Raw genomic sequence first — 24,460 nt, forward strand, 5'->3', positions numbered from 1 at the left:
TCTATAAAACGACGCCCCTAAACTGTAGAATACTGTAGCTGGAGAGTAAGGCTACAAAATTAGGTTTACTTAAGAAAATAAAGCGAAAAGGAATGATGTGCATGAAATTTACAAAGGGAGGAATCTCCATGGTCTATTTCATGAATATCACCAACTACGAAGATCACCAGACAAATTCTTCGAATACACTTGAATGAGCAGAGGAGCATACGATTATCTCATCGATAAATTAAATACGAATGATTTTTGCATGATAAAGAACTTTTAACAGCCAATAAATGTGGAAGAATGACTGACTACGTGACTTAATACACACATAAACACACAGATTGATTCCCAGTACGAATATGTAGCTGTGGTGTAGCGGTACTGTTATAATTCGTGATTACGTGCATCAGAAAGATTTTGGGTTCTTATTATATTTTAACTGACTCAGTTACAATTCTGTATTCTAATTTTTATCTATACTGTTTACACTGCATGGCTAAGTACATTTTTAAGGTCTTACCCAAGAACTTGATCTGTAAGTGTATACACACCTATACTATGTTATCACACACATTAAATTTCTAATAAATTTCAATGAACCCTGAAATTTTACAGATATTTGGTGCTGCAAACATAATTCATCAGTTGTCATTATGAAGGCCAAACGTTTCAATTGATCTAAATAGTCTGTAAAAATAAAGCATAAGTTTTTTTGAAAAGAAAGTCAAACGTTTTGTGTAATAATTTGTCTAAAAGTATGAAATAAAAAATATAAGGGATGCATTTGATGCACCTGATTTTCTGTTCATGATTTCGAGGGTCATTCAAAGGCACATAGAACATTTCTCTGATCTGCTTATTTCTTTCACACAAATCATTTCATAAAATATTTGACTGATTTCTTTAATTTTTTTATTTTCAAGTTTTATTCAGAAAGCACGATCTTATTGACTCCTCGTTTGCCTTCCTAGTGTGCTTGATTCGAAGAAAGCCTTTTTGACTTTTAAATACCACACCAATGTATCTTTTTATGTGCAAAATAGCTAGGTCTTGAACAGATGAAAATTTTGGCACTTCTATTATGTAGCTTGGTAGCAGCTTTCTGCGAAATATTTCAATTTTTCCTCAACTCATTAATTAAGTTTCTGTTAATTACCCTGAATACTTTCAAGCAGTTAAATATTTGAAACTTTCTGGCAGATTAAAGCTGTGTGCTGGATCGAGACTCGAACTCGGGACCTGTGAGGAGAGGGTGTGAGTTGTGCATGGGTAGCTCAGATGATAGAGCACTTGATTGCGAAAGGTCCCGAGTTCGAGTATCGGTACTGGCATACAGTTTTAATCAGCTAGGAAGTTTCATGTCAGCGCATACTCCGCTGCAGTGTGAAAATATCATTCTGGAGTTAAATATTTTCATGCAAAACTAGACCTCACACTGTTCATTTTGATAAGCCGTTTACCTGTGCCTCTCCCTTTGTTTGGCTATGAAAATTCGGACGAAACCTCATGGTGTAATATATAGGGAGTCTTATTTTCGTCTACTCACGCGTTTACAAAAACGTATCGATTGTTAATCATACGATAAAATAGTCCCTTCTACTCGCTGTCATTTCCAATACTCCTCGTTTCGATATCTTGAACCGTTTGAGATATGACGATTTTTATGGCCACCTGATTCCCGAAGCGCAGGACAGGTTCGGACGCGCCACAAGCAACCCGTCCCTGGATATAACAAACAATATCTCAATAATGAAGAGAGATATCATTCCAGTCTTCAACTTTAAATACAATTTAGATATATTGGTTACATTTGGTATGCAATAATGTACGGGCTTAAATGAAGTGTATGGAAAGACTACGTCCGCAAATTCTTAAAAATTTCATGCAGCCATGTACTCAATTTCGTGCAGCACAGTAACTATGACGACTAACGAAAATAAATTCAGACCTTTACCGTTTAAAGATGTCAAGCTATAAGACGCGAAAGAATCAAATTTTTTCACCCAATAGTTTTCTTAAAATTGGATGATATGTATTTCATAGCTGTTGTCGCGTTTGCTCCACTGCTTCACAGGGAAGTCATGTGACTGCCACTCTCTGTTGCGCAGGCTGCAAGCGACATGATTCAAACACGTTTGAATTCAAACGTCGCCAGTTGCAGCGGGAGACGGGCAGCGACACAGATGTCGCTCACGTAGGACACTCCCATAACTATACCTGCGGTTGTGCTTTATCGCCTGAACCTGTCACGCGCTGTCAGTAGCTTCTGTCGCTTACGTTGGACGCAGCCTAAGGCGTTCAGCCTGACCGGATTGCCTCCAAACACGTCTCTGACGATTGTTTGGTTGAAGGCATATGCGACACTCATCGGTGAAGAGAACGTGATGCCAATCCTGAGTGGTCCATTTGGCATGTTGTTGGGCCCATTTGTACCAAGATGCATGGTGTCGTGCTTGCAAAGATGTACCTCGCCATGGGCGTCGGGAGTGAAGTTGCGCATCATGCAGCCTATTGCGCACAGTTCGAGTCATAACACGACATCCTGTGGCTGCCGAAAAGGCGTTATTCAACATGGTGGATTTGCTATCAGGTTTCCTCCGAGCCATAATCTGCAGGTAGCGGTCATCCATTGCAGTAGTAGCCCTTGGGCGGCCTGAGCGATGCATGTCATCGACAGTTCCTGTCTCTTTGTGTCTCCTCCATGTCTGAACACCATCGCTTTGGTTCACTCCAAGACGCCTGGACACTACCTCGTTGAGAGCGCTTCCTGGCATGAAGCAACAATGCGGACGAGATCGAAACGCGGTATTGACCGTCTAGGCATGGTTGAAGTACAAACAACACGAGCCATATACCTCCTTCCTGGTGGAATGACTGGAACTGATCGGCTGTCAGACCCCCTCCGTCTAATAGGTGCTGCTCATGCATGGCTGTTTACGTCTTTGGCGTGTATGGTGACATCTCTGAACAGTCGAAGGGTCTGTGTCAGCTGTGGTATAATATACACAGTCAACGTCTATCTTCAGGAGTCCTGGGAACTGGAGTGGCGAAAAACGTTTTTTGATTTGCCTATTTACTGCATAAAATAATGTTTCCTGGATGGCCAGTGAATAGAATAAAGATTATGGGTGATAACTTGGGAAGTTTTCCATCTCCTTATTCAGGCTCGTAAGATGGATTCCAGAACTGAGCCCCATGAAGCTGTAAAGGAAGCAGGAATAAAATACAGGAAGCAGAAAGCTCTGAAAGTCTCTGAAGGTTTATTGCCAGACATTAAAATCAACTCAGTTCAGTATTTTGGCTATCCAACTGTTCGCCATCTTCAGAAGAGCGCTGCTTCTGCTGCTGAGTCCCGCTGAGAACTGATCTCCTGAAGATGGCGAACAGTTAGATCGCCGAAATATTGACTCTAGTTGATTTTAGTGTCTGGCGGAAAACCAAAGAGACTTCCAAGACTTATTACGTCGGGAACCTATGGAGTCACAAGCAAAGGGTTACTTACGACTAGTACAGAAACCAGATTGCAATTGTAAGAGTAGAAGGATTTGAAAGGTAAGCGGTGGTTAAAAAGGGAGTGTTACAGGGTTGTAAGCTATCTGTGTCTGGCCATGCAAAATAAACGACATGGAAGGGTGGCCTTCTTGCTTTGGCAGGAGTTAACCATGCTGGTGATCACACTGTCCATACTCCATCAGTGGAAATTTTGGTTGGCTGGGCACTTGGTGAGCATAATGCAATAGTGCCCAATATGGGGAGAGACAAAATGCACTACTGAAGCCTGTCAGGATTATGACCCTGCTGTGATTGTTGTTCTCCTGGAGTAGGAGCACATTTTTCAGGGTGGAGAGCTTGTTCTGGTGATATCAGTAGGCCTGGACCTCTGGGTGTCACAGCTGCTTGTGGTCTGGTAGCTAACCATGCTGCAACAGACAGAGTATTTCATGGAAAATGTGAGAACGTTGTCAGCATTAGCACTGGGGGGTTGTTGCATGGCGCTGAATCTGATAATTATAAATTGAAAGAAAAAGGCTCATCTCTGAAGGTAACATACTGTTTTGGTTGGAATATTTGCCAACACTTTGAAAAGAGGTTCTGGTCTGTTAACAGCTTGAAATGGCTGTCACAGATATAGACACGAAACTTTATTAGGTAAAATATGATTGCTAGGGTTTCTTTTCGATTTGACTGAAGTTACTCTGTATAGTGAAAAATCTTAGAGACAAATGCAACTGGCTGCTCCACCCCATCAATCACATGTGAAAGGACTGCCCCCACTCCGTAGTCCGAAGCATCGGCTGGAAAGATTGTGGGCCTGGAGGGTCATATGCCATGACCAAGGCCAAGGGAGAGTCTGTTTCAAGTCCCAGAAGGCTTTATCACACATTGTTGTGTATTGCCAGTGAATGTTTTTGCATAAGAGTTGATGCAAGCGCTCTGCAATGGCTGCTGCATGCAGAATAAATTTACAGTAGTAACTGTGCTGCCTAAACACTGATTTCTGATGGCTGGTGTTGGCAGGAGCCAGATGTTTTCGCACTGCTTAAACATACTTTCAGGTGAGACAGATTCCTAACACACTAAAAACGAGAACCAAGAACTCCACTTTGTGAACAACAAAACAGTACTTGTCTTTCTTGCATTTGAGGTTAGCCTGCTGTGGGACTGAATAGTGCCTACAAGTTTTTAGCTAAGTCCTGTGTATCCTTGCCAGCAGCGAGAATTTCGTCTAAATAGTTCACCACGCCTGGCACACTGCAGGTGAGATGCTTCATGTAGCACTGAAAAATGTCCAGAGCACAGACAATGCCAAATGGAAGTCTGTTGTACTGAGACAATCCAAAAGGAGTATTGATCACTAATAAGCATCATGCATCCTTGGCCAACAGAAACTGGAGGTTAGCATAATGGAAGTCAATCATGACAAACACTTTGCTGCCTGTGTGTCAGGTCACTATGTTCTCTATCTCGGGAATAACATAAGTGCATATGATAGACTGGGGAATAATGGTTGCCTTGAAGTCCCCAGAAATGTGCAATGCATCTTTTGCTTTTTATGTGTTGATGGCCCATTGGCTGCTGTGAATGGGAGTGAGTATGTCTTCTTCTTGCAACTGCTGTAGCTCCAGCTGAAGTTTGTCTCTGAGTGCAAAGTGCACATTCCCAGCATTGAAGAACTTTGGTGTAGCTGATGGGAGAAGAAATACATGAGCCTCCAAATCTTTGACACCCGAAGAGAATTCCATGAACACTGAACTAAAACTGGAAAAGAGGTCTTTTAGGTATGGACTGATGCAAAGTGACTTGACAGTTGGGTGCAGAATCATGGATTTCTAAGCCAAGTTCGTTGAACAGATCCAGGCCCAGTATTCTGATGGCTGTACGAGAGTGAATGACCATAATGTTAACTGTGCGGGCAGTCAAATGGTACTGAACTTCAGCTGTAAATTGGCCTCAGACTTTAATGATGTCAAAGTTGTAATTGCACAATGGGGTGTCAACAGGTTGAAGGGAAAAGGGATGGTAAGATTATCAGTCTATAATGGTTGCGAGGAACCCATGTCTATCTGCAGCTCGATGGGCACATTGTTGATAGCCACCATGAGCGATAGCGATCCCTCTGAGTGGGGAAGCAAAGACAAGATGCAAGACACATCTGGAGCACGTTTACCCTATCATCCACCCCCACATCTAAGGGGCCCTTAACTGCACAATGGACTTTCATTTTGTGCTTTGCTTGACACTTTATGTCCCGATTTTCTGTAAGAGACGCAATCAGCATGCCATAGTGAAACTGGTCTCCCTTGTGCCTAATGCAACACTGGCTGCAAGAAGGAAGCCGTTAAGGGTGGTGTCTGGCTGCTTAGTCTTTCCCTGCACCCTGTGAATCCAACCTGGCTGGGGGCGTGACTAGACCTATAGGTTTGGCTAGAACCACAGCTATAACACTTGTGACTCACTTCTTAATTCTTTCGTTTGTCACTCTTGCATTATTGCCTAGAGTGCTGAATTCTGTGACTTTTTATGAAATAATGTGTTTAGCGATTATATTTAATTTTACATTTTTTAGGGAAACCTTAAAAGTGAAATATGAAGATTCACCTATAGCCACGTATGGGTCAGTTATGACGCTTCTGCTACAGCCGCTATAATAATCGCATACTTCGTGTAGCTTCATGCTTACTGTTAAATTGTGTTTAGTCAACAATCACAAGACTACCTTTTATCTCAATGCCTGATGTTGCCGTTTTACAGCAGGGGAGCAGAGTGAGAACATGTTGAAACAAGTCTGACTTCATACACAAGTATTGCGCAGCAAGTGCTTTGTTGGATGAAATACGGTTTTTGTAGTGCATCTTAACTGTGTACATAGTGCTTTCAACATACAAATTTACTATGAGCAAATGTCTACGAATAGAAGAGGACTTACAAATGCACTAAACGACATTTTCAGTCATGAATCTGAGGGCGAGCTGCTGGAGATGGAATGATCTGGAAAGTGGGAGTTATGGGTGATTGTTCAGCTGACAGATATGGACAACAGAATATCTTCATAGAAAATGCAGGACCATTTCTGCATGCAAAGGGAAACGTGAATGAGACCTGCTATAGTACTTGGCACCTTATGATAATGGCCAAAATTTTGAAACACACTGTAAAATGCACTGAGACTGAAGCACGTCGAGTATTGGTTTCAGATGACTGGACCAAGAACGTTGAAGGACTGGAAGTTTTTATAGCTACATGGAGTGAAGACCTTAGACATTATTGTCAATGAAGGGGGGAAATAATTTTGTGAAGTCAACAATGGTTCGTGACAGATTCTGAGAGATAACACATTATATCAGATTTGACATTAGATCCACAAGATTAGAACGACAGAAAGAAGATTTCCTTTGGTATCAGAAATCTGGTATGAGCTCATCACGAATGCAGAATGTAGCTTCATATCGGGTCCATTTAAAATAACCGACAAACAGCTTTTTCTTCAAAGCGCCGTTGCAGATTCACACAGTTCATGGCCTCAAAACTGGACTGATGGGGCAAAAGTACTGGATGACAGTAGATAAAGACTCTAAATATGTGACGAATGTTTTCCCTTATCGAGGAAAGGATGGTACTAGGCCGAGTGATGAGCGTCTTGGCGATTTCGTTGTGAAAAAGTTGATGCAATATTACCTCAATAAAGGTAAAATTTTTCACCTCCTTGGCTCTCTCCGAAATCTTGAAATTCTAGTGGGCACCAAAAATCGATCTCGCAGGGAAATTTCAGTATGTATCAAGGAGGCAAAAGAAGTGTTATACAGCTGAGTATTGTTCAAAAATAATATTACCATTTGGACAGTTTACCAGGGAAAGAGCAGCGTCCTGATTCTCAGCACTATGCATCCTTACATTAAAATTGAAGATGGTTTGAAACAGAAGCCAGATACAGTTACATTTTATAATGGCTCTAAATATGGAGTGGACCTGGTCGACCGAATGGCTCGAAGGTATTCTGTGGAAGCACCATTGAGATGTTTGCCTGTTCACACATTTTACAACTTGCTGGATTGGGCTAGGATAAATGCCTGGGTATTCTACAGTGCTGTAAATGAGAACAAGTTGAAACACAGAGATTTCATACTGCAGCTGGGAGAGGAGCTTGCTAAGAAGTATGCAGTAACCAGGAAGATTTTTATACCTCCATCACACCCAAAGACATTGCTGAGAGACAAGAAAAGCGAATGCATTGCCTTGTAAAATGTAACTGTGAAGGATACAAATCATTTGTAAAGCGTCATATGTGCAAGAAAACTGTCTGCAACAAATGTACACCAAAAGCCTATTATTTGTGCTCATTATGATCACGATAAGATAATAGAAATCAGGGCTCACACAGAAAAATTTAAGTGCTCGTTTTTCCCGCGTGCCGTTCGAGAGTGAAACGGTAGAGAGACAGCTTCAAGGTGGTTCATTGAACCCTCTGCCAGGCACTTTATTGTGAATAGCAGAGTAATCACGTAGATGTAGATGTAGATTATGATAACTAGTAAAGGCAGCCAGCAAATGTGTCTAAATTTTTTAATATAATAAATTATAATTTGCTTGAAACCACTTTACTTTTGTTGATTTCATAATAAACTTTCCAGCATTTCAAAGAATAGATTCTTTAGTAGTAACAATAACTCACTGACACAGAATAACTAAAGGGGAAGATACAGAGGTCATAAGCTACCCAACCACGGTTCTAGGTATGTCCAAATATCAGCAGATCTAGTGTTAAGGAGATCTGTGTGTAAATGGGCATGTGCATAATAATCTTGTCCCAGATCTAGGAAGCTGCATATGGCTGCTTACACTGTAGATAACGACACTGGAAAGAACCTTAGCAAGATAAACCATGGAGGAAAGACTGCCTGTTAAGTTTCTTGCAGCTGAAAAACTTGAAGTGTGCTGCTTACACGTCCCTGGGAGCCAGAGTATACTAACAAACTGGGCTTCAACCTGTCACAGGGCAGAGTATGAGGTTTCATTTCCAGGTGAAGTTGTTTCACAAGGCAATAAATGTATAGGACTGCTTAGCCTGGGGAGAAACTGCACTGCTGGTTTTCACCTATAATTTCTTGAGCTAAGAGTGTTATTCCATGTGTGTGACACAGTTCATCCTGGCTTGACTTTCATGTCGAAGTGCCAGAAGTTCTTGAACATGAAGTCGATCTAGGAGAGGCAGTTGGAGAGCTCTGGAGGTGACACGGAGATGGCTACCAGTCACTCAACAAGCTGTTCATGGGTGCACTGTATCTGCTGGAGCAGTAACAACACGTGAACAGACACATTCAACAGTTCCATCATGCTGGAAGCAAAGTGACTGTCCGTGTACGAGAGGGTGGTAAAACATATGCCAGAACACTTTCTACCTGGGCTGGAGCAAATGCCAACTGGCATACCTGCCAACTGGCATACCTGTCGAAGATGCCACCTGAATTGCTCCATGCATAAGGGGCCTCAGTCCATTATACCTAGTTTCGAGAAAAACAAAAAACAAAGAAAACCATTCTACACACTAGAGTATGACATCAAAGCTAAGAGAAAAAAATATATGTTGCTTATCGCCCGAGTATCAAGACCCTTACGGAGTTTACAGGCATTTAAAGTGTTTTAATTTAGGGAAAAAAATGTTTTTTGGTGATGGACTGAAGTCTTTTCTGCATGGGCCAAAATAGATTTTCACGCTTTTAGAAGTTTCTTGAGGAAAATACACTCCTGGAAATGGAAAAAAGAACACATTGACACCAGTGTGTCAGACCCACCATACTTGCTCCAGACACTGCGAGAGGGCTGTACAAGCAATGATCACACGCACGGCACAGCGGACACACCAGGAACCGCGGTGTTGGCCGTCTAATGGCGCTAGCTGCGCAGCATTTGTGCACCGCCGCCGTCAGTGTCAGCCAGTTTGCCGTGGCATACGGAGCTCCATCGCAGTCTTTAACACTGGTAGCATGCCGCGACAGCGTGGACGTGAACCGTATGTGCAGTTGACGGACTTTGAGCGAGGGCGTATAGTGGGCATGCGGGAGGCCGGGTGGACGTACCGCCGAATTGCTCAACACGTGGGGCGTGAGGTCTCCACACTACATCGATGTTGTCGCCAGTGGTCGGCAGAAGGTGCACGTGCCCGTCGACCTGGGACCGGACCGCAGCGCCGCACGGATGCACGCCAAGACCGTAGGATCCTACGCAGTGCCGTAGGGGACCGCACCGCCACTTCCCAGCAAATTAGGGACACTGTTGCTCCTGGAGTATCGGCGAGGACCATTCGCAACCGTCTCCATGAAGCTGGGCTACGGTCCCGCACACCGTTAGGCCGTCTTCCGCTCACGCCCCAACATCGTGCAGCCCGCCTCCAGTGGTGTGGCGACAGGCGTGAATGGAGGGACGAATGGAGACGTGTCGTCTTCAGCGATGAGAGTCGCTTCTGCCTTGGTGCCAATGATGGTCCTATGCGTGTTTGGCGCCGTGCAGGTGAGCGCCACAATCAGGACTGCATACGACCGAGGCACACAGGGCCAACACCCGGCGTCATAGTGTGGGGAGCGATCTCCTACACTTGCTGTACACCTCTGGTGATCGTCGAGGGGACACTGAATAGTGCACGGTACATCCAAACCGTCATCGAACCCATCGTTCTACCATTCCTAGACCGGCAAGGGAACTTGCTGTTCCAACAGGACAATGCACGTCCGCATGTATCCTGTGCCACCCAACGTGCTCTAGAAGGTGTAAGTCAACTACCCTGGCCAGCAAGATCTCCGGATCTGTCCCCCATTGAGCATGTTTGGGACTGGATGAAGCGTCGTCTCACGCGGTCTGCACGTCCAGCACGAACGCTGGTGCAACTGAGGGGCCAGGTGGAAATGGCATGGCAAGCCGTTCCACAGGACTACATCCAGCATCTCTACGATCGTCTACATGGGAGAACAGCAGCCTGCATTGCTGCGAAAGGTGGATATACACTGTACTAGTGCCGACATTGTGCATGCTCTGTTGCCTGTGTCTATGTGCCTGTGGTTCTGTCAGTGTGATCATGTGATGTATCTGACCCCAGGAATGAGTCAATAAAGTTTCCCCTTCCTGGGACAATGAATTCACGGTGTTCTTATTTCAATTTCCAGGAGTGTATAATGATTCCTTTATTACTTTGAGGACATGCTTATAGTTTAGGAATGTGAAAGGATCATGAGCATCAGATAAAGCAAAACAATTGGTTCCCAATCAATATTTATTAAGAAAATAAATGAGAAGAAAAACAAATCAATACATCATTTTGAGTTTCTTTAGTCATCTTGCTTTTCACTGTTAACGTCACTTGTGGGCCAATGGGTCAGTTCGTGGTAGAATTCTTCATGCTCATTCGGTATACAGTATAAGGTAGTAATCTAGTAATGTCCTTTATTTTTTCTGCTTTCAGTGGAACTTTCCCATGGAATTTGCACAGTTGGGTGGAAAAGTAGAATGTGACATATGGCCAGGTTGAGACAGGTGGAATGTGTGTTTCACAACACCATCAATACACATCAGCAGAGTTGGGTACTGTAAGAAAAGTGCGTCATTGTACTGATTCCGAAATGTACTTTCTGGTTTCGTGGTACTGACTTCGGTTTACTTTCTTCTGATATGTAGTTTCTTTTATAAAGAATTGGCCACCAGTTCTTGAAATCCAAGATATCCTCTGTTTTCACTGATGTGCTACTTTCTATGATCAGTTTCGTTATTTCATGCATACAATATAGTCGATCATGCATTCTAAGGGTGCATTTGAGTGTAGCAAAATCTCTGTCACAGGGCACCTCTGACTGGAAAGAATTGCTCGATTTGTTTAAATTGGGCAGTGTGTGTTATAAATAGAAGCAGCCTTACTAAAGTATGGTTCTTATTCTGCCCTGCACAGTTATCAGAATACAAATCTAGCTCTGTAGTTTCAGCAGGAAACTACATTACATCCTTTCCTGGGAATTCTCTCATGATAAATGTATATTTTACCTTTATTTTTCTCGATATCATGAATGCAAAACACATTAATAGTCAGCTGGCGCATGTAAAAAGTTTGCTGGACAGGGATTACTGGTAACTGAATGTTCCACATAAAATCTACTGCCAGAAATAATACATAGTGTTTATCTTTCACTTCAGTTTCCGCTTCAAATTTATTATCGAATTTTTTAGCCCGTCTCTTGTGTACCATCAACTTAGCCACTGCACACCGTTTTGCCACATCATTAATATGGAGTTTTCGAATCTTAACTTTTAATTCTTCACACAAGCAGTATGCATCTACCTGAGGTCGCCCAAATGACAGGGAGTATTTTTCATTGAAAAACAAAGCAAATGTCTGGTAGCTGCATTTAACATCAGTATGTTTCTCATTGAAGATTTTATATATGAACTTAATATGGAGTGTTGAATCAAATACTTAGTTGATCTCCCACTGTAGTGGCTTTCTCTTACTGGGTAGCTATTAATGTGTTGTCTGACTTCGGCTGACAAAGCGTTTACACTGGGAGCTTTCCCTTTTTTATCATGTGGACTCTGATCCGATATAGACAGCTTTCTCAGTTGTTTCACTCTCTTGTCACTTAAAGCTGGAAGAGCCAGAGATGATTTGCAACATACCTTCCTTTTGATGTTATCCACAATTACGTGGTAAGTAAATAGTTTGTCGACTTGTCCAATTGAATCATCTTTTCTAGGTCGACATCGCTGGACGTTACGTATGGCTATAAGTAACTGAATATAAACATCTTGTTCATCCTTAGAAGGCAAGTTATGAAGCCGTACTAAAATAGATTCCTTTTCATCTGCATTGATGTCTTGGAAGCACTTGAACCCCCTGCATCAGAAAACATAAAAGAATCCTATATAGAAACATATTCTCAATTGACTACCATACTAGCAGAGGCGATGCCAAAATGTGCGTGGTGAATAAGAACAGCATCATGGACGATCCGTAATAAAGTTTAGCCCAAACAACACGTAGTTACAGTGTTCAAAAAACTGTTCGTAACATCCAATATATTTAAAAATTACCTGCAGTCACGTCCTGTAATTTTTCCTTTATAGTTAATATATTCTTGGCCTTTTAGCATTGCTGTTTTTGACATATTCCTCTTCCACGTTGAAGGATTCCTTTTCCTTATCTTCCCTTGTCCACTTTCTTCTTATCGTGACACAGTGGCGCCTTCCATCGCTTTCGATGTGCTCTGCACACTGAAGTTAACATTTCCATGTGAAGTATCCAACTTCATAGCTGAAATTCAGTTGCTTAGCTAGAAGGCCTTCTGTCCTGGACTGAATTCCTTTCTGCATATAACTTAAAACAAGAAGCTTCAGTTTGTGTATTTCTAAGCACTGGATGGAACACATTTTCGCTCAGAATGATGGAACAGTCGTAAATATACAATTTCCATCATAATCTCATTTCCACAGTTTTGTGACTGAAGCTCTTTCTGCATGGAGCGATTCACTTGAAAAACAGCCAGATATAAAACGAATATGAAGTTTATTGTAAAAAACATAAAAGATCTTCTGTGATGGGGGTTACTTTGGAACATAATAATTGCAATGAAATCACTTCTTAAGAACTGAAAATCAGCAATATTATCTGAAGGCTGAAAGCCCGAAATTTTTACAGTAAATTGAAAGCTCCGAAATCCAGTATCCATATACAAAGTGCGACACAATAAAAGTCCAGAGGGGACATAGCAATGTTTAAGTCTGGCATACTACTAATGAAAAATAAAGACAAATATTACAAAACACGATTGCTGATCATGGCGTCGAGGTCCACGCCTCTTCAGTGTAGAGGTCATGGATGGTGCAGGTCCATAACTGGCAATTCCTGAGGGCAAAAGTGCATGGAGACCGCGTCGTCGTCGTAGTGGCGGCTGCAGAATTTAGATCCCAATTGCAGGAATGCTTTCACAGCCAGCAACTTGCCCAGGAAACTCACTCAGAGCAAACTGTATCGTCTGGCCCCAAAATTCTGCAGGTATAGTACAAACCGGCTAATCCAGTACCTTCAGAACCTTGACTGTGCTTGACAACCGAAAATGCCAGTTTACGGAGCATTATCTAAAAATACCAGTGTATGGAATGTGAGACACAAGGTTAACAATGGACGACCTGCAGCTGACCTTTGATTATTTATCATACATTCTTTGTTCCCATTAAAGGGATAAAAATGTATAACACTGTATCAAACAACATTTTAGTGGACAAATGAAATCTTTCTTGCATACACTCTGAAATGTAATTTTAAGATTTTGTGTTAAGTTCAGAATAGTACAGTATTATACTGTAATACAGTACAGAGTGTGTTTTATACAACAGTGTATACAGTACTTCCACGTTTTATTCACTTGAAATAAGACCTAATTTTCTTTCGATGTTTGTGCCCAACTTTTTCTTCAAAAAATCGTTATACTTGCTACGCAAAATTACAAATTACGCAGCGTTGTACAATTTGCTGTTTTTAGCAAATGTAATAAGTGTATCAAAAGCGGCACCTGCTTCATTTCTGGTTAGGTGGAGATGTTGAGTTTATTCGTCAGCCCCTTCTTCTTTATTGTATTCGATATTTGGTCATTGAAGTTCTTGTTAAGGCCCCATCACATTTTCTGCTATCCATTTGTCCAATAGTTCTTCAACCACAGACTACAGCCAGTGGCGGGCTAGGCGAAAACTGAACGACGGCGACGAATCAACTTTGTGACGCTCCTTTTACTTTCCAGTCAGAATTTTTTTTTAATTTAATGAGTTGCATTATACACTAATAATAATTATAGATATATTGTATTATTATAATAGACAAGGATTACTGCAGTGTCAAAAATTAGATTAAACAAATACACATAACAATAAATGAAACTTCCATCTTTTCTCCTAACTGAATTTTTTAAAGATTACGTCATAGTTAATAACTGCCGCTATTTCCGCTTCAATTGATCGTATTGACAATGCAGAAAGTATATCTTGGCACATTGTGCTTCTTAATATATGTCTTAGTCAATTTTAACTTTGAGAAACTTCTGTTGGCAGAAGCTGTACTGACTAGAACCGTGAGCGTTATTCTGATTGTTATTTGGTTATACTTCTTCCAAATTATTTTCTAATATGCACTGAGTAAGTTGTTTTGCGTCTTTGATGAGTCCTGTAGGCTGGATTTTAAAAATTGGAGATCCTCATAAAATTCGAAAGTCGCTATTTTCACCTTCTCGAAGTATTGTACCTAAATCATTACAATATTTGCGAACGTCGGCCTTGGATAACGATTTCAAATCATTCATATCGTAAATAAAACGAAATCGTTCAAAATAACCATTGAGCGCTTTGAATCTACATGCAATGTCGACTATTATAGCGTCATTCACTGTGTTTAAAAAAGTTAACTCTGAACTGCAATTCAGCAGGGTGTGTAATTCATCAATTTTTTTATAAACGAGTAATTTTTTTCTGTGCTATTCTTTTTTTAAAACTGAGACTCAATTTGGTAACTCCCTGATGCAAATTATTAAGTCAGAACAAAACAGTTTCATTTAAAACGGTATATTTCTTTAGGATACAGATTTGCCACTTAACTGAAAAAAGAAAGCGAACTTCAAGGAGATCCCATATACATAAAACATACTTCATGAAAATACCCAGGAATACTAGATTGAACGTTAAAAACATTTTTCCTTTTTTGCAACACTGCTTCCAAAAGGATAAATAAAAAGTCCTAGGAAAACAAAGAGTTACTGTTTGACTTCCTTCACACCAATCTATGTACACAGCAAATTAAATCGAATTCGTTCAAGTGGCTTTGTTAGCAGATCAGCTAACTGGTTTTTCCATCTATATATTCTACCAAAGTTTCACCATTCACAAATCTTTCACGAACATAGAAGTGTCGGATCTCTGTGTGTTTTCACAGGCGATGATATTCAGGGTTTTTTACCAATTTTAATGCACTGACATTGTCAATATAAAGTGTTCGATGTTGTTCCAGCATTTCAACCAAGTCACTTAGTAAACGACGTAACCAAATTGATTCTTGGGCTCCTTCACTTGCTGAAATGATTTCTGCTTTAGTTGTAGATGTAGCCCCTACCTTCTGTGACTGACTTGTCCTTGATATTGCCCATCCATGGTATTTTGCCACAATACCAGTTGTTGAACGTCTTGTCTGTTTGTCTCCAGCAAATTCAGCATCACTGTAAATTCTCAGATTTTCTTCTCTATCATAGCTAATGCTGTAATTTAATGTACCTTTCAGATACCGAAATATGTGTTTAACTCGGTTCCAGTCTGAAGCAGTTGGTTTTCTCATAGCTCGAGCACCTTTATTGACTGCAAAACTTATGTCTGGACGAGTTGCTATTGAGGGATACATATGCTGTAGGAAACGGAGGACGGAATTGCTTCTGTTTCATTCTGATCATTTTCTCCACATCCAATGGGAGGTGTACTTTTCTTGACTTATCATAATTGCTCCATTTTCAGTTTGTTTTATTTTTATGCCAAGAAAACTGTCAAGAGTCCCCAATGTTACATCAGATTCACATTGTAAAGTGTTCAGAAATGCTGTTATTTCTTCTTTGTCACTGCCAACAATTAGGCCATCATCAACGAAAATAGCAGCATAAAGTCTTTTTTTATTGCCAACAGTTTGGTGCTTGTTTTAGTACATAGAGACTCCGTTTCAGGAGATATTTCATCTTCAAGTATTCCATTCAAAAATGCTGTCTTCACATCAAATTCTTTCAACACCAGTTTTTTTGAAGCAGCTACCGCTAGCAAAACTCTAATGGTGTCATAACGTGAAACAGGACTAAATGCATCTCCATAATCTATTCCTGCTTGCTGAATATATCCTTTAACAACTAATCGGGCTTTGAAGCGAGTGTTTTCATCAGCTGAAACTTTTCGACGTAGAACCCAACGATTTTGTAATACTTTGGCATTCATAGGACATTCAACTAACACCCAAGTATTGTTTCTCTTGAAACAATATCTTGCATCCAATTTTCTTTCTCATTCGACTGCTATACATCATGAAAACAGTTTAGATCTTTTTGTTCTACAGCAGTAAGTTTTGAAAACAGCAAGAACTCACCACTTTCTATCCAGGGCGGTTTTCTTCGTAGTCTTCTTTTCATCTACGATAGAAGATTCTGATGCTTTGGCTTTCAGGAATTCTGCTGACTTTTTGTTATTGCCATCTGATTCCTGACTTCCTCCAGATCCAAGTCTGTTAAAGTTTTCTTCACTTTGACTTCCCCCAGAAGTAGACTGCCAAGGAATATCTAAGATCACTGAGGGAGCTACACACTATCTCTGGTTTAAATTTTATATCATGACTCAGGACAACTTTCCTTTTGGAAGAAACCCAGACAACAATCCATCTCTGTCATCGAAATACCCAACGAGTTGTCCAAAAACAGCCTTGTCATCAAATTTTGAACGGAATTGTTTGCTTATATGAATATAGCAATCTGTGCCAAAATTTCTGAGATGGTCAAGTTTTCCCACTGATCGATTGTACCACAGCTCATATGGAAATTGTCTGTAACCGAAGACCTTCCAGTACAATTTAAACTACAGACTGCTGTATTACATGCTTCTGCCCACAGTCCTCTTGGTAGCTTACTTGTTTTTAGCATCGAACGTGCGGCTCCAACAATTGATCTGGTTTTTTTTTCACGTTCTGCCACACCGTTTTGTTCAGGAATGTGCGCTGGAGAAATCAGTAATTCTATTCCTTTACCCATGAGCAATTTTTTAATCATGTTGATGTTAAATTCCTTGCCTCCATCACATCGAAATTGTTTAACAACATGTCCTCTGGTTTGTGCTTCATTTAAAAACTTCATGTTTGTGCTTAAGAAAGAAAATTGGGCGAAATTTACTGAAATCGTCTTTAAAACATACATAATATCGAGGACCTCTAAACGACTCTGTACTCATTGGTCCATTGACATCTGCGTGAAATAATTCGCCAGTAATTGTGGAGCGGTTTGTTCGTTGTTTGAATGGTATATTATGCATCTTTCCTAATGCGCAACTGTCACAAAATTCATCATTACAACCTTCTACACTGATGTTAAGTTTCTTCAAATTGTTCTTGATGTGTTGCTTATTTTCATGACCGAATCTTTCATGGTACACTTGCAGTGTTTCAGATGTCGCTATATTTACTTGATCATTGTTTTCTGGTCTGACAACACGCATATTCAACACATACAGACCATTTTCCACATAGCCTGTCATGTCAATGTTGCCGCTGTTTTTTTAATCATAACACTTTTATAATCGAATGTTATACTGTAGCCGTTACCTGCAGCTGCTCTGGCAGAGAACAAATGAGCGCTTGCATTAGGCACATACAAAAAATTTTCCAATCTGGCCCTATATCCTTCATTGTTTCACCTTATTTCGATGTAAACTGTGCCTTTACCAAGTGCATGCATGTTAGTACCTTGTCTTCCTAATGAAACCACTTCAAGAACATCAAATTTGCTGTACAAGACGAAGTATTTTTTATTTGGGGTGATATGCTTCGTATCACCACTATCACAATACCATTTATTTATGTCAGTATAATTTACAGTAGATACACCCATGGCACACGAAGTAAACACAGCACTTTCACTCACCTTCTCTCCTTGCCGCTCGTTATGGCAGTCACAAGGGTTCTGTGGACATTCCACTGCCCAGTGTCCTAGTTGTTTACATTTGTTACATGAAATTTTTGTTTTGCTCGCTCTTTTGACATCTTTTTTCGTGAGTTATACGCAACCAGTCCCTCAGAGTTTCAGTGTGATCAGTTCTATTTTTCAGGTCACTCAAAGTTTCAATAATATCATCAAAATGCAAAATATCGCTTTTACAATTCTGATTCTACTTTCCCATGGTGTTTCAGACAGAGGTTTTAATGTCAATTTCAGTTTAGTTTTTATGAGATCATAACACTTGCCTGAATTTGCAAAAAGCACTTAAACTTTATTGATGAAACCGAAAAACGTTTTAGCTGTCGTCGAAGTATTAGCAGCATCTAGCAGAAACAAATTCCAGGAACGGCATCTGCAAGGCGTGAACAAAGCTTGTGGATTAATACTGAGTATTCTTGTTCTAACATCTTTATTAATGCCAACGATATTGGCACTGTTATCATATCCCTGTCATGACAGTTTTGGATGTCTAGGCCATTACTTTCTAGTTCCTTCGAAATGGCATTTGTAAAATACTCTCCTGATGTTTCTGCTACAGCAATAAATCCAACGAAATGTTCCTCTATCTCCGTTCCAGTTGATGAATTACAGAATCTTAATATTATTGACATTTGCTCCACATGATTCAAATCTCTGGTACAATCGAGCATAAAGGCGCAATATTTTGCTTGTCGAACTCTGTTTATAACTTTGTTGATAACAGATTTGGTCATTAATGTAATTAATTCATTTTGTGATGTGGCTAACATAATGCTGATAAAGTTGCTTTTTGTTAATATGTTGCAAGTGCTCTTTTAGTGCTAGATCATATTTGGATAATAATTTAACTATATCTATAAAATTTCCACCATTTCTGCTGTCATTCAACTTAAGGGTTTCTCGATGTCCTCTAAGTGCAAGATTGTGTGAAGCGAAGTATTTTAAAACATCTGCCAACCTTACAAACAAGTTATACCAATAATTTTGTGATTCTCTAATTAGTCTCTTGTTTGCTTTAATTCTTGTTCTTCCATATTTGATTCCTGTACAGAATTCCGTCCATCTAATCATTCACTTCATGTGTCCTTGACTTTGTTCATGCCTTTGCAATATCCTACTAAGATCCTTCCAGTCACAACATCCTTCTTTTACCAGTTTTGTCTGAAAATGTGAAAAAAGTCGACGTGGAAAGCAATACCCTTTGTCTTGAGATATGGAGTAAGCTAACCATCTACGATGTTGCTTTTCGCAGTCACTCAATTTTCTAGTAAAATGAAATTTAGTAAAATGAAATTTATTTGCACATTTGGGATAACTTTCATCAGGTTTCCGTAGGTTTTGTTGGGAAACATTTTGAATTAAATCATGACACTGCAAATCTGTTACAGGAAATACCCACTTTCCTGGATCTAATTTTATGAATGACTCTCTTTTATGAACAGTTTGTTCTTGATTATCACATTTGGAGTCTCTAGTCTGCTCAAAATCACCCAACTATGACGCTGTATCAGAAAGGGTAACAGATTCATTCGACCCTGAAGCTTGTTCTTTTCTAGAAATTAAAGACACATGGATAAGAGCTTCATTGGAGGCCTCTGGAACAGTTACACCTGAAGTTTTCTTAAGAAATTTAATGATACTCGAACTCATAGTTTGGCTGGATATAATCGCCTCAACCTTTCCTTTTCTTTTTGATGCGCCGGATTCCCATTTTCTCCATATGTCTCTGTCTCTTAAGCGTCCTCCAGACATGGTGATCTAAAAAACATTTTGTGCTAAGTACGTTGATAAGAACAGTAGGGTACTTAAAGCAGTTGCAGGTACAGAAAACCTCAAGGAGGGGGCGATAAAGATATCTTGAGCTACCTTTACTTTTACCACAATAAAAAATAATCAATTCACATGTAAAGTTTAAGAAAGTTTTGTTTAAACTGATTATACACATATACAAGACAGTGCCCTCTTATGGTATAAAAAGTTACAATGTGGTTCTCTTCCTGTAACCACACCTTCAGAGATAAAAGACTAGATCACTTGCACCAGTTCAATAACTTGAAAAAAAAAGAGTGAAGTGTGCAGTGTCACTTGGTAGGATTGGTTTCAGGCGAAACAATGCTTCTGCCTGTATTGTCTCTTCCACAGAGCATTGATGTATTTGCTTGTTGTTGGATCGTAGTGTCAATTCGGTAAAATTGAGCACACCAAGCGGACTGTGAATACGCCATAAAGAAAAGTAAGTGTATTTTCCGCTTAACATGCATCTTTCTTTAATATGGCGATCAGCTTCCTCTCTAAGTATGTAATTTAATAATTTAGTTCAAAATTTTTTCTTGGTCTGTGTGAACGACTTAACAACAAAACAGTCTCCTCCGAGTTCCATCTGTTACTGCCGTGCAGTGCGCATGCGCTGATTCATGACGGGCATATCCCGCGCGAATCGTGTAATGCCAAGGTTGGCTACCTGCAGCTCGCGAACCACATGCGGCTCTTTGGATGTTAAACTGTGGCTCCTTAGTTCCATACGCAGATATTATTTATTTTATTAGAAAAAAGATTTGTAATCCTTCTGAATCGATTAACTAGGATTAGGCACCATTTCTATCCCTCACAATCAGCCCATTGTTCTAGCTTTTCCCCGCACCCCTCCCCCGTGAGACTCGTCACTGTCGCACCGCGATATGTTCTGACAAGTGCGTTTGTGCCAGTCGACGATAACCTCACACAGGAGGCAACCACAGATTGAGACAAACAGTGTTTCTTGTCTGAATTATTCATTTTAATAATTCAAGTGTTGGAGAATTATTTTTTCTACCAAGGTAAGTATTTTTAATTATGAAATATCGATGTAAAATGTTTTTTGATAGATTATATTTTATATCCCAGCTTTTGGTATGCATTTATGCAGGTATACGTTGACATAGTAAATAATTGCAAAACTTGTCATTTGCTGTTATGGATACCTGAACAATGATTTTAAAAATTCTTTATCACAGCTTCACTACAAACGTGACACCTAAAGAAAAATTGAAGAAGAGCATCGACAATTCAATCAGGATTGGAAGGAATCGTTCGCTTTCATATGCAACTCAGATGGCCTTCCGACTTGTCTCATTTGCCACGAAAAACTCGCACACAATAAGAAATCAAATTTAGAGAGACACTTCACTACAAAACATACACAGTTTGCTAGTAAGTATCCAGCTGGCGAAGAATAAAAAAAAGCTGTCGACCAGCTCCAGAAACAAGCACAGCAATCAAGTTCCATGTTAAGTAACTGGATGCAATCTACAAGTAATCACTAGAAATTGCATAAAAAGGCAAATCATTCACAGATGGCGAGTATGTCAAAGATTGCTTCATACGTGCATCTGAAGAACTATTCGTGACTTCAAAAACAAACCAGAAATCTTGAAAAAAATCAAAGATCTGCCACTATCCGCTAAAACAATACAAGATAGAATGAGTAAAATGTCTTCAAATGTAACACATTTGCAGGTTGAAGACATTCAGTTGGCTTCTGCCTTATCGCTTGCTATCGATGAGTCTTGCGATATAAAAGACACAGCACAAGTTGCACTTTTTGTGAAGTATAGGTCTTCCCATGATCCAAAGAAGAACTTCTAGGATTCCTACTGCTCTTGGGCAAACTAGAGGGGAAGACATAGCGAGTGCTGTGCAGAAATGCCTCGACGATAATGAGATGGATTCAAATGAAATCGTTTCAATAGAAACTGGTGGAGCCAGAAGTATGACAGGAAAAAATAAAGGGACAACAACGATTCTTCAGAGCACAATAAACCACGAAATTCTTACGTTTCACTGCATAATACAACAAAAAGCGATTTGTGCGCAAACATTTCCGGCCGAAATAGTTGAGGTCATGAATTTGGTAATCAAGATTGTTAACAGCATCTTGTCAAAAGCACTCTACCATCATCAGTTTAAAGAATTCTTAAACGTAATGGAGACTCAGTATTCCGACCTCCTCTTTCACAATAAAGTGCAATGGCTTTCCAAGGATAAGATGTTGAGATGTTTTAGTTTGTGCTTGAATGAATTAAATAAATTCCTCAATGAAAAAGGCATTAATCGCCCTGAATTAGAGAACAGTGAATGGCTGCAAAAAGTTTGCTTTATGGTGGATACAACGGCGAAATTAAATGAGCTGAATCTAAAACTGCAAGGAAACCCGCCTTTTTTTGTAGAAGAATTGGTTTGTTTTGAAGAAAAATTATTTATTTGTGCAGAAGATATTCAGAGCGGTAAATTACTTCATTTTCAATTTCTAAAGCAACATCACGATAAAACCAGTGCAACTGTTCACTCGAGTTACTTCAGCACAGTTACTAATAAACTGAAAGATGTATTTGCTGACAGATTTCAGCAATTCAAGGCCAACAAATTCACTCTAGCATTCATAGTAAATCCTGTCAACACAAATAGTAACGAAATCCAAATTGAGCCAGTTGGAGTTGATAGTGGATCTCTAGCAATGCAATTGATCGATTTAAAAAGTAAAGCTTTGTGGAGTGGAAAATTCACAGAGTTGAAAAGCAAATTGGAAGAGTTGGAAGTCTAGAAATGTAATTACATGACACAACAAAAGTGGACTGCTTTAAAAGCAATGCCGCGAGTTGAGGCACTTATATTCGACACATGGAATAGTCTTCCAGATTGCTACAGTGAGGTGAAGAAGTTGGCATGTGGAGTACTGACTGTCTTCGTATCAACATATTCGTCCGAGCAAGTGTTCTCTTGCATGAATATAATTGAAAGTAAAGTAAGGAATCAACAAACGAATGAAAATTAGGAGTCGTGCTTGAAACTGAAAATAACAAGTTATGAGCCAAATTTATCCAAATTTTCTAAGACCATGCAAAGCCAACGATCCCATTGAATTTGTTTGCTCGAATGTATGTTACCTTTTTTCATTTTAAAGTACACGTTACATTGTTTAGTAAAGTTCAAATTTTCTACTTGAATAACCAGGCAAAGCCATCGCTCCCATTGAATTTGTTTACTCAGTTGTTTGTTATTGAAGTACAAGTTAGTGTTGTAAGTGACTGTTTAATTGTTTTAATATTTTACTTGAATAATAAGTGGTTATGTAATAATACGATATATACATTATCTAGTTTGTTGTGAAAAAAAACTACTTATAGTTTATGAATAAATATATATTTTTCTTATGAATGACTAGATTAGTTTTTTCGTAAAAAAACTATAGTTATGCTAGTACTATTTATTGTTGGCAAGGAAAATTTTTGTCGCTCTTTAAAAACTTCGAAATTTTATAAATTGTAATTTCTGACTCTTCCGACTCAAAAGGTTGCCTACCCCTGGTGTAATACAATCAGTCTACCAGAACAAGTCTGCTACGTAGATGTACACCTTAGATGAATCTTGTAAGTGGCCATAACTGTCACAATGTTGCCTGACAACCCTAGATAAATACTACTACATTCGTAGGGCACCGAGACGGACAGCTAGCCAGTTAAAATTTTAAAATCTTCAACAACTGTTTTGCGAGGCACCCACAGGCGCGAGGCCGTCAGCGGTTGCCAATGTAGCGGATGTCTAACGCCGCCCCCGACTACAGATTCTTCATTGTCAGTGTCTATCCAGTCCAAAACTCCAACTCGTGGCAAATTTCTCATTTCATTTTGATCCCCATCTAATATTTTAACAAGAGATAATTTTCGATTTGTATAGTGGAGTCTGTTTTTTCTTAGTAGGCTCTTGGTCAGAATTTTCGACCGCCAAGGTGTAGCAGGATTAACTTATTTCACGCCAAAGTTGCTCAAAAAATAGCATATTTAATGTTCATTTCTTTTTAAATCCACCACTGAACAGTCTGAATTGATAAGCTCTCAAAGAAAAGAAGATCCATAAAAACATTTGGATTTTTTAATTACTACCTGATCCATTGGCTGAATTAGGGAAGTAATGTTTTCTGAAGTTAACTGACTAATATGCCGGGTGATCAAAAAGTCAGTATAAATGTGAAAACTTAATAAACCACGGAATAATGTAGATAGAGAGGTAAAAGTTGACACACATGATTGGAATGATATGGGGTTTTATGAGAACCACCCCTAATTGCTAGACGCATGAAAGATCTCTTGGGCGCGTTGTTTGGTGATGATTGTGTGCTCAGCCGCCACATTCGTCATGCTCGGCCTCCCATGTCCCCAGACCTCAGTCCGTGTGATTATTGGCTTTGGAGTTCCCTGCAGTCGCAAGTG

The 24,460-nt window shown here is 39.8% G+C and overlaps 2 protein-coding genes across 2 annotated transcripts; one reads left to right on the forward strand and one right to left on the reverse strand.

Annotated features, from left to right (window-relative positions):
- Positions 1–14,538: 14,538 nt before the first annotated feature.
- Positions 14,539–15,898, reverse strand: LOC126278821 (uncharacterized). The gene is made up of 4 exons (XM_049979095.1): positions 15,464–15,898; positions 15,155–15,244; positions 14,619–14,684; positions 14,539–14,577 (listed from the first exon to the last, which is right to left on the reverse strand). Exons 1-4 carry the CDS (start codon positions 15,896–15,898, stop codon positions 14,539–14,541), a joined length of 630 nt encoding a protein of 209 aa, XP_049835052.1.
- Positions 15,899–21,915: 6,017 nt separating this feature from the next.
- LOC126278822 (general transcription factor II-I repeat domain-containing protein 2A-like) lies at positions 21,916–22,794 on the forward strand. Its single transcript, XM_049979097.1, has one exon. It carries the CDS (start codon positions 21,916–21,918, stop codon positions 22,792–22,794), a length of 879 nt encoding a protein of 292 aa, XP_049835054.1.
- Positions 22,795–24,460: the final 1,666 nt, after the last annotated feature.

This window comes from Schistocerca gregaria, chromosome 6 (assembly GCF_023897955.1).
Source record: "Schistocerca gregaria isolate iqSchGreg1 chromosome 6, iqSchGreg1.2, whole genome shotgun sequence".
In the NCBI taxonomy this organism is placed as follows: domain Eukaryota; kingdom Metazoa; phylum Arthropoda; class Insecta; order Orthoptera; family Acrididae; genus Schistocerca; species Schistocerca gregaria.

Coding starts and splice junctions, on each gene's coding strand:
- LOC126278822 (XM_049979097.1), top strand. CDS start 21,916: ATGGATTCAAATGAAATCGTTTCAATAGAAACTGGTGGAGCCAGAAGT.
- LOC126278821 (XM_049979095.1), bottom strand. CDS start 15,898: ATGTATCCCTCAATAGCAACTCGTCCAGACATAAGTTTTGCAGTCAAT. Junction 15,245..15,463: donor ATGTCAGTGCATTAAAATTG/GTAAAAAACCCT, acceptor TTGTTTTCCTAG/GACTTTTTATTTATCCTTTT. Junction 14,578..14,618: donor TAGAAAATAATTTGGAAGAA/GTATAACCAAAT, acceptor TCACGGTTCTAG/TCAGTACAGCTTCTGCCAAC.